General features: G+C 38.9%; 1 protein-coding gene across 1 annotated transcript; it reads right to left on the bottom strand.

Annotated features, from left to right (window-relative positions):
- Window positions 1-248: 248 nt before the first annotated feature.
- Window positions 249-1,751, bottom strand: LOC116211879 (EID1-like F-box protein 3). The gene has a single exon (XM_031546410.1). It carries the CDS (start codon window positions 1,495-1,497, stop codon window positions 568-570), a length of 930 nt encoding a protein of 309 aa, XP_031402270.1. The 5' UTR covers window positions 1,498-1,751; the 3' UTR covers window positions 249-567.
- Between the last annotated feature and the right edge of the window lie 9,534 nt (window positions 1,752-11,285).

Here is an 11,285-nt window from a genome sequence, read left to right on the forward strand (position 1 = left end):
ATCTAAATTCGATGGGCTATCCATGTTTCTTTTTTTGTTAGTACAGTTCTATTTTATTGTAAAATGCATTAACCTTTCGTAACCGAAAAAGAGAGTGAATTTGCCTTTGTATCGTAAGTACAACCCATGATCGCTGGCAACACATATGAATTGGAACTAAATCCGCTGGCCGACCTTTGAGACAGAGCGCATCCGTGGCCTTTTGCATTAGTCCACTGATTAGGAAATTGGAATTAATGGAAGGAAAATACAAGAAAGGGAAAAGGAGATCATCAATTATTAAATCAAATCTATGTACAGCATATCCCCTGCATTAGTCCCAAATCATTCAAATCCCTTTCCATTCCATTCAATATTCAATTAGCAACCAAAATTAGATCCAACAATCTTTACGACCCCTGGCCACACATGACATTCCATAATAATCCCATAGCAGCCATAACTTCGGGACGTCGAAAATTCCCGGACGAAGCTATCCATCACGTAATTACTGCCGAAGAATGACGATGCTCCATTAAAGGAAGAATCACCATGTTAGTACTATCCCCTCTGATCCCGTTGCTGATGCTAATGGCGGTCCGTCCCGGAAGCCGATTGGTAATTCTGCGGTGACCCATATCCAACAATCTCCTCCCCTGTCGAGCTAGTGCTCCCATCTGTTGCAGTCCGCTGAATACCATTGATATGGCTGCAGTTGCCACTTTCGTCGTCGTCGTCATCCTCTTCATCGTCCTCCTCCTCGTCGTGCCGATCGCCCTCATCCGAAGACAAGGGAATGAGCCAGCAAGTGCCATGGAGATGCCCGTTCACGCACACGAAGTACTCGAGCCGTCCATCCCCTGACCCGAGCCTCCTGGCCGCGCTCCTCGGGACGAGTCGTGCCGTGGTCATGCTCCACACGCGGGCTCCACAGTAGGGGCACGGCCTGTCCTCGAGCGCCACCTGTCGCCAAATCAGGCACGCGCGAGTTCTCGAGTTCATGAACCCCTTGAACACTCCCCTGTACACGCCCAAGTCCTCCTCCTCGCTGCCCATCTGGTGCTCGCACGGATCGCACACGTAGAGGAGGTCGCCGCGGCATCGCCTCGGGAGGAAGCTCTGCCCCGAGGTCTTGGAGAACCGGGAGGTCTCTACGAAATGTCCGGGCAGCCGCTGGTCTAGCCGCAAATGGCGGCTGGAATCAGATCCACAGCAGTAAAACATGAGCTTGGCCAAGGCGGGCCAACCGCCCGCGATCCTCCCACCGGAACCAGCCGCTGCGGTGCCGCCCATCAGCGAAGCCACCATACGCGGCGCGCGGTGCATGCAGAGCTGCCGCCAGAGCACCCGCTTCGCTATGGCCCGGATCTTCCGGTTCACCGCCGACGCCACGCACAGCAATTGAAGGTCCCAGCTGATCGACTCGAATACAAGAACTAGAACCCGCTCGTCGACCAGGCCCGGTTCGGCCGAATCAGCCACGTCGCCGCTCCGTCTGAGCCGTTGATTGGGGGTCATCTTCGGCGAGGACTGTCTGTCCTGGCTCGTGGGGGGAACTGGCAGTTGAGATGTAGGGAATTATATAGGGGACGCACTGTAGACACGACACGTGTTGCGAAATGAATGGGCAAGGAGCGACCTTAGATTCGGGGGACACGTGTCGTATCTTGATAGGGGGAGTCGACACGTGTTCTGCGGTCTGACGGTCTGCCGTGAGGGGGGATCAACCGAGGCGACACGTGTCCCATGTCAGGGGGCAGTGGTAAACATCTTTTTTCGTGGCTTTAAAATATCTTAGGAGAGTGTGGGCCCACACCTCCGACACGAAGGAGTTCCCCCCTCTAAATATCTCAGGTTTTTTTTACTTTCTTTATTAATAGGATGGGAAAAAAATTATTAAATCATGACAGAAATTGATGGACGCGTGGGAGTCCAGGAGGTCTCCACGTGTCCTGATGGCTGTCTTATTGGCAGTCACGTGGTACGGAGTCAATAGAGACAACGATGCTTCTGGATGTTATCATTTAAGCCTACTGCTACTGGTGCCAAGTGAATTTGACTTACGATTAGCGTCATGTTTGGTCGGAAGCTTAACCCGATCTTATCCACTTATTTCGACAATTCAAGTTCGACTCGTCGATTAATTAAGAGGTAAAATTCTTTTAATAATAAATTTTATTATTTATTAAGATTCGAATTTGATATTTTATTTTAAAAAAATAAGTGTTGTGCCGATTGAACCAACCGACATTAATTAGCTTACCTCAATCTCTTCAATGTCAAAGTACAACAAACTCTCGTATGAACTATTGATTCAAGAGTTGTGAGGTGGGGCTCCTGATGACAAAATTAAAAGGTTATAAGAGACCGGTCTCTGATGAGGAGGCCCATCAATTATGAATACGACTGATATGATCTGTTAAATTACAAGTCATGTTACAACGTAATTTTTCTAGAAAATCGTGGATCCAGAGTGACATCTTAAATTGTTCAATTCTCGTAACAATGTGATAAAAAAGTAATAAAATTTTATTTATGAAAATTCTATGGTAATTGGTCTAAAATAACAACTATGATAACTGATAGCGCTTCTGCCATTTGATTATAATACTTGACGATATTTATATAGAATGACAACATAATCTCATGTCCATATTTTTTTTAAAAAAATTATTCATAAATATTTCCGACGATATTTGGTCGTAGTTGAGTCCAAGTCGAGGAACTTTTTATCTAGTAATAAATATGGACTTGGAGGACGTGTTTTAATAGGATAATTGATGGGGGAGGAAGATTTGGACAGAGATTCCGACTTGCCCCTTTTAGGGTGTTTGTGACACATAAGGCCGAATTTCTTTGTTTCTATAAATTGGTGGGGACGGAAATTAACTCAACTGACAATAACATCATGCTATTATTGCTTTATTTTATTTTTATTTCGATACTTTTTTATTTTTATTTTTTGATAAAATTAGATTATATAGTTTGTGCCCACAGATTCTTAGCTTAACTAACTCCGCGAGTCTGCGTAAAGACAAAGTGAGCAGACCTATAACGCAGGTAAAATATTTGTATTTCAGCATCAAATCACTTGTCAATTCATATAAATATTTGTATTTCAGCTCCAAATCACTTGTCTCTGCCTTTTTTTTCCCCCCCTTTACAATCCGTCTGATTGGGTGGAAAATTAACTTGAAATGGCCTCAAGACCATGCTGTACGAAATGGAAAATAGGTGGAAATGGGTTGATTTGATGTGGTTTGAGGCCAAAATTGCGTTAAGTACGTAAACACGGCTTAAAAGATTGGGATAAATCGGAAATACAACTTGTCATGAGCTTGGATTTATCTCTATTTGGATCTAATGGCTAAAATCTGTCTTAACACACGATTATGACTCGAATTTGGCAAAGGGAGGTCTCAGCCTCCCCTAAATCCACTTGGCCGAATGTGAAAGTGAAGGGAAAATGGGTTGATTTGATAGATTTACGGTTTAATCGATGTTATTAAGGATGGAATGCTTCATATGAAACCGGAATTCACACGAAATTGATTAAGTCATGTAATCCAGCTTTAATCACCCTAAACTGAAATTGATTAAGTCATGTAGATTCAGCTTTAATTCAAACGAGATTTATGGTTTAAAAGATGTTATTAGGGATCAAAAATGTTTTAACCTCAATCAAAACTCCTTTTGATACGTTTTCGGTAATTGAAAATTTTATTTTCATGTCACGGTGAGTCGGAGCCGAATATTTGGTCCACACGTGCGAAATTCGATATTCAATTTACTTTCCGTATGTTTGACAATTTTTAAACACCGCAAGTGTACGGCCCGTAACAAGTAATATAAGGTGAGCAGAGTATAGTTCCCACGAGGACTTGACCTAAAATTCTACTAACGATCAAAATTCACAATCTAATTGAGGTCAAGCAAATTAAAATCGGTTTCATGAAAAACAAATAAAAACAACCGATTATGAATTGGTGAGACGACCTAGAATTACAATTTCCCCCACACTTGAATAATTCGATCTACTCCCTCTTTCCCTAATTCGATTACTAGCCAATTTACTAACCTCAATTTCAAAAGTATTTTCTAGGTATCTTCCGAATTACTTAGGAAAAATCTCTAACTCAATCAATCCCCTATATTCATATGAGAATTGCAATTAAGCTAAACTTATTAAGTTCTAACTTGAATCGGCTACCTAGAGCGTGTAAGTATATTCCTATCTTACCCACTAAACTTGATTCCTCGAGATTAAACTTAAGTTATTCTATCCCTCTTCTAAACCTAAAACCAGTCTTCCAAGTTTACTCAGATTAACGGATAATATTAATTGTTGATTAGGCAATTGCAGGCATTAAGCATGAGATAAAATAAATAGAATAAGATCAAAAACTAATTTTTTTCGGCTACAAGAGAAGCTCATAGGCTTAGTACATTGAAATAGAAATCTTAAATATCTAATAAAAGGGCACGGGTAGTCCCACTGGGTATTCAACCTGAGACCCCTTGGTCACTAGGCGAGAGGTGCACTACTGTGCTATTTCCTATCTTGATATATCAAAAACTAATTAGATCAAGAGAAAATAAATAAATTAATTACATGTGAGTTCAATTGTAATCCTAGTATATGAAATTAGCCCATAAGAATTAGAAAACACATAGACGAATTCAACATCGACATTAAATTCAAAGGATATCAACAAAGTACTAAGAAAACTCCCTAGAACCCAAATCAATTTTTTTCTTATGGTGTCTTCCTCTCCTCGGCCGTCTACACTTTGAATTCACACCCCCTATGTGCTTTAATAGGGAGAAAGCTCAAAACTACAAATGGAATCCTAAAATCCATTATAAATCTAATTTCCTAGTAATCAAGAATCAATTTCCTAATTTATGCCTCAAGGATTATCTTTCCTAAAATTCAAAAACAATATCCCAAATAGATCAAAATATATATCGCTTAATTTTCTTCTCCTATGCTTTGGACCCACGCACAGTATCAGAAAAATCAAACATTGGGCGAGTGGGCTGAGCAGACATGGCCTAGGCCTTTGAAGTCGTGGCTTGGGCCCTCTCGGGTCTGTAAAATAACACTGCGCACCTAATTTTAACTTGGCATATCTTCCTCATCCAAGCTCCAAATCACAAACCGTCTGAGCCGTTGCGCTCTTAACTTGATAAGCTTTATAACTATATACAACTTGCACCAATTACTTGATTTTAACCTGTCCAAAAATATCAAGAATTTCGAGACTGCAAAAGACCAATTAATGAACTAACTTTGAAAATCACCTAAAAACAAATAAAAAACTAATAGAAACTCCTAAACTCGTTAAGAGTGCAAATGAATGAAAAATAAATTAAAAACCTACTCAAACTAACCTATACTCGATAAACTAGCTACAAATATGCCCATAAAAAGTGTCGAATAACTCTATTTTCATAGAGTTATCACCGTACTTAGGATTTTATGGGAATGAAAAGAATCAGGTGTTTCGTTTTAATTTGGGATCGGGAAGCGAGAGAGAGGAAAAGGAATCAAAATCAATTGTAAGAATCTGGACTTGAACTCGTGTGAGATCCGAGAGCATTTATGGCCCATTGATTGGATCGGGTCGGCTAAATTGCACGAAGTGGATAGAGAGCATTATAGTCCATGTCATGTAAAATCAAAAGAGAAGCATATAGAATGGATAGGAACATGGATTAATTGGACTAAAAAAGAATAAATGTGTTGGCCCTATATAAGGTCCAATCCAAATCATTTAGGCCCATGCAGACACGTAGGCCCATTTAGGACCCAACCCAATTGCATTTTAGAATATCATAAGATCATTTGCATATAGGAGTCCAACTAGAGCACAATCCATTTGCATTTAGTATATAGACCCATTCATAGATTTCCGGCCCATGTCAGGTCCGTTCCATTGGCATTTAGTATCTAGTAGGCCCATTTGCATGTTTGGGCCCACTTCATATAAATTGGTAGGAAATCGAGTTTGCTTAGCGTTCGGGTCAAGACAAGATCCTAAATCAAGTGTTCATGCATCCATTGACTTAATTTCACTACATATCCTAGGCCCACTTCATGTGATCTAGCTTACTCAAACCGATCGATTTGTTTTTTCAAAAATGTTGAAATCGAGTGAGATTGTGCCGAGACCTAATAACTCGGTAAATGAACTAAAATATGGCAACCATAGAAAAGTGGAGTGCCAAACATCGGGCTCATGGTATGTAAATTTTAAATTGGGCTTATGGTATGTAAAAATGATACTAAAAGTTCATTATGTTTGCTTCCCTTTTCTCTGAAACATATAGGTTCTGGGAAAAAATCTATATAAAAGGGGATTCGCATGTTTTATTAATCCGATGTGGTTTTTTCAGGTACCCCTTTGTTCTGACTGCAATGTACAACGTTTGGGACCCGATATCAAGGTACATTCCCCAAGTGGACTGCCTGAAGCTCAAGTCCCAGAACGGCCTCATGATCGCGATCCTAGGGAGGTTCTTGCTCATTCCTGCGTTCTACTTCACAGCTAAATATGGTGATCAAGGGTGGATGATCCTGCTGGTCTCGTTTTTGGGACTAACAAACAGTTAACCGTATGTGCCATGACAGTCGCACCGAAGGGTTACAATGTCCATGAAGTCTGGGCGTCTAATTAATGGTTTTCGGGTCTACTTTTGTGGATTTGTTTATTGGTTATTAACGATGCTGTTGTATTGCTTGCTCGGTTTTTCTGCAGGGGCTTGGGCATATTGTGCTGGGGAACTTGTTCGTGTTGTTCCTCCTGGTAGGAATCTTCTCAGGAGTCGCTCTTTATTGGTTGTGGATCAATGGTAACGGAAGTTTCTAAGAAACGAATTTGATTTAATTCAGTAGATGGAAGTGTTTATATTGGCAAAATGATTAGAATTCAAATTTTTTTTTTCTCGCCTGCCTGCAGAGGTAGTTTTCTTCTTACATTTTTGGACAAAGGAAATACACGTTTGCTAAGCTGGCTTGTGTTCTCTATCTTGTGTTTTGGTTGAATATATATGTTCTTCCCTGACCTTCTTATATGAGCTAAGTTGGAAAAAAAAAGTTATTTGTTTATGACAAGGCGTCTCTATGTTATATGTCTGTCTAAGCAGTAATCGTTGTGCACGATTTATGAATAGCGTGACAGTCTCTATGTTATATGTCTGTCTAAGCAAAGACTCGCAGACCGCTATAGCTTCATCATGGAGCTCAAGAATGGAAAGGAGGAAGCAGTAACTGTTATAATGAAGCTTGCTTTTACAGCCTTTATCTATTTTATTTGGAGGGAGATATATTCTCTTTTATGAGGGAGAGATAATTCTCGTCTCTTCTTCCGAGGAAAGTTTTTTTTTTTTTTTTTTTTTCGGTATGTACCTTGTTATATAGAATTTCAGTGGGTTCTAACTAATCCAATCGGGAAATCGAGTATTAAAGGTTATTCTCCCTCCCAACAAGTGCGCTTCCCGGGGTTCGAATTTGTGTTCTTCTCCTTACGGGGGTGAGCTGCTTACCACTCAATCAACACTTTTGTTGATCTCTTCAAAAGAAAGTTATTAACTAGTTTGGGCACAAGTTAATAACTTATTTGAATTTTTGGATATCATTCTCAAAGTTTTATAGTGTATATATGTATATGTGCAACCTCCCCATGCCTCATTATTAATTTTGAAGACTCATGCCACCATGTTTATTTTGCGTACATGGATTCAAACTGCATGTTTGTGGTTTTATTTTAGTGGAAAATTAATTGCATCTTTTAAAAGGTACAAGTATTTATAAAGGATCAGGATTCTGAGAAAATTGCACTTGCCTTCAACCTGGAAAAGGGTATACTCCTTATCATTCTAAAACATACGATAGTTGCACGTGGAACGCACGTGACATGTCACTAGTAAATATAAATGGAAAGAGTTGTTTAGGACCAAGCAAATCAAATCTCGAAACTCTCGAGTCTAAATCCTTGTATTAGTGCCCTGATCCATAACCACACATAAATGTGGTCCTTCGGCAGCACTGTCTCTCTTTTCGTTGCATTTCCTACTGTTGTTCACCTTCAGCGAAGACGAAGATTCATCTGCTTCAGTCATTTGCTCGCTTGCATTGATCTGAGTCTGAAGCAGCTCAGGTGGTTCACAAAGTTGCCACATCGTGCAGATCTTTTTCACCGGTTAGTTTCTGACTCCACTCCTGATCTCGATCTTCATGTGCGCCACGTCCACCGATTTTAGCACTAATGGGCAGGCTGCAGAGCTTTCTAGCTCGATTAATAATTGCTGCATAAAAATATTAAGTATTGTTGCACAGCGGGGTCTTTGGGCCTCCGCCCTGATTTAAAATATTTTTTTAGTCCGTGTTATCTATGACCCAGTTAGATTGAAGTCACCACTGCACCGTTCATTTGACCGATGAACCACCTAAATCACTTAAGGGGTCAAGTTGAGGACTTAAATTTGACTCGGTTTTCGAACAAAAAAACTAAATCCGAAAGTTTTGTTACGAGATTAGAAGAATAACTCATCATTTTGGTATCTTCCTGGGCTCCCATTAGTTTCAAACACCTTTTGTTTTGGAGTCCAATTGTTTGTCCTAGGGTCTAGGCCTTATTCACGTATAAGTATGTACAAGTATAAGAAAACTCCAAATTACAGACTCCGCATGTGTTCACATGCCTATATACATATTATACATGCCGACTCTGAAAATGGGCCACACATTCGGACCGAAAATAAAATGGGTGTTGCAATAAAAAAAGGATAAACGCAAGTGCATGTTATCGAACAAGTAATATAAAGTGAATAAGAGTATCGTCCCTCACTAAGTACCAAAACTGTCACAACTAGCTTTTATCCAGATGATCAATTTTTGACAAGTGGGATAAACTAAATCTAAAAACTAAACTTAAGTGATTATATAAACACAAATAAAATCGATGGATAGGAATCTAGGACTATCGATTTCCTCTAATTCCTTATGTAGAATCAATTTTTATCTCTATATTCTATCAAATTTATGGATTACTAACCTGAGATTCTATAATCTTTCTACGTCTCTTCCGAAAACTGCAGAAACGTAATCCCTATATCGAATTAACTACTATATTCCTAGGCAATTAATAAGCGTGAACCCATTAATCATCAACCATAATTGGCTATCTAAGGCATTCAGGGATATTCCTATCCCTCACACGAATTAGTCGGTTTTCCAACTCAAACTAAACTTAGGCTATCCTATCCGTGACTCAATCTAGAATCCTCTCCCGAGCTGATCTAGATTTCCTAATCAAATTAATTGGTGAACAGGAAATTAATCGCATTAAGAACAGGATAGAATAAGCAATTCAATCGAATTCAATACATATAGAGAAAATAATTCACAATTTTATATAAAAGTACTAGGTTCCATTGAAGCCATAGGTAAGGGAGTTTAGCTAATGATTTTAATGATAAAGGTCGAATCTCTAGAAGAAAATATAAACATGATTGGAAGAGAAACGAGAAACACTGATGTAGCCAGTTCTCCAACTCGAGCCACGGTCACCACGATCTCGATCTCTACCTCTTCTTGCTCCCAAAGGTCACATTCTCTTCCTCTCTTTTTGTGTTTTACCGTTTCTTTTCCAGCCCTATTCTCCTCTATATTCCCATCCAAAATCCTCCCCGTTATCCAAGTAAAATTTCCTAATTTAAATCATTTGGAATATAATCCCTCATCTCCAAAGATATCCACTACGTATTAGAGAAACCAAAGCATCTTTCTGTTGACTTCCTCTTCTAAAAATTCTCAGGGCCCACGTAGGACTTCAAAGTGAAGCAAATCTGGTCAGATCAACTGATCTGAAGGGCTGTCTCTCTTTGTTTCGTGGCTACAGCTGCGGTTCTTTGTTTTCTACACTACGCTACAAACTTCGTCGGGTCATATCTTCTTTGTTTGAGCTCCGATTGATGAACCGCTAGAATCGCTATGCTCCTGACTCGATGAGCTTTCCATTGATATGCAACTTGCACTGTTTAGCTTCAATATAACCTGTTCAAAATACAGAATAGAGGCTACAAAATCTCAATTCATGAACTAACTCCCATAATACCTAAAAACACTAAAAAGCACTTAAAACTCTAAATTAGCTTAAAATCGGTCTGGTAAGGCATGCTGAAAATTTTTTGCTGAGTTGATCCAAGAGTCAATCAGGTGATTTAGGGGTTAATTAGGCTTAATTATAGGCTAATTATGTTGATTAGTCAATACCCTTATGTAATAAGGTCTAATGGTGGCCAATTGTTGTGGGACTAAGGGTAATTAAATACTAATTAGAGTATCTTTGGCCCTTAGAAAGGTCTTTGTGGCCTTGAGGGTGGGTCATTATGACCCAGGATTCCTTAAACCGGTAAAGTCCATCTCTTGACTTAATTTTAGAACTAATAGGATCGAGAATCCCACTCTGTGTGTAAATGGATTAAAAAATGGTTAATCAGGTATAGCGACACCAATAATGAGAGTTAAAGGAATAAAACCCACAAATTTGAGTCGTAGAATCCAGATTGAAGGTCATATCGACCTTGAGGGAATTAGGACTAGTTTTTGTAGAATTTTAGGATTAAATGGCTAAGCCATGTAAATATGGCCATGATAAAAAGAGAATTTAAAAGAAAATTGGACAAAATGTTAATAAAATGCGTAGACATTTGAAAGTAAACTTAGAATTTTTCTAGGTTATGAGCCTTATGGCCATTTTCCTCTATTCGGGCCTTAAGCCCACTTCTAAGCCCGCCTGGACCTTCATGTATGAAAGTGTTGGCTTAAATATATGGCTTATTTATATTTTGGCATGAATGTATGTCTCATTATTAACTCCTTGAAAACAAAGTTATTCGATACCTTTTGTGCGTTTATTTGGAGTTAGATTCTCGAGTTTAGGTTAATTTTAGTAGGTTTTAGATTAATTAGTATTCATTAGCATTTTGGTAGAATTTTATGTTGTGTTTAGTTTTAGAGTTAAGTAGAGTTGAGTTTTGATTTTAATTGGGTTGTTGAAATCATGAGAAAAAGTGTAACAAAAAGTAATGAATAGTTGAGAGAAAATAATGATTGTGTTGTTGAATTTTGAAAAAAATAATGAATAGTTTAGAGAAAATAATAATTGTATTGTTGAATTGTGAAAAAAAGTAATGAATAGTTGAGAGAAAGTAATGATTGTGTTGTTGAATTGAAGATAAGTGAAGTTAAGTGTAGTAGAGTTAAAATTAAAGTTAAAATCATTTTCTGAAAAAAAAAA

The sequence above is a fragment of the Punica granatum genome, chromosome 6 (genome assembly GCF_007655135.1).
Source record: "Punica granatum isolate Tunisia-2019 chromosome 6, ASM765513v2, whole genome shotgun sequence".
Lineage (NCBI taxonomy): Eukaryota > Viridiplantae > Streptophyta > Magnoliopsida > Myrtales > Lythraceae > Punica > Punica granatum.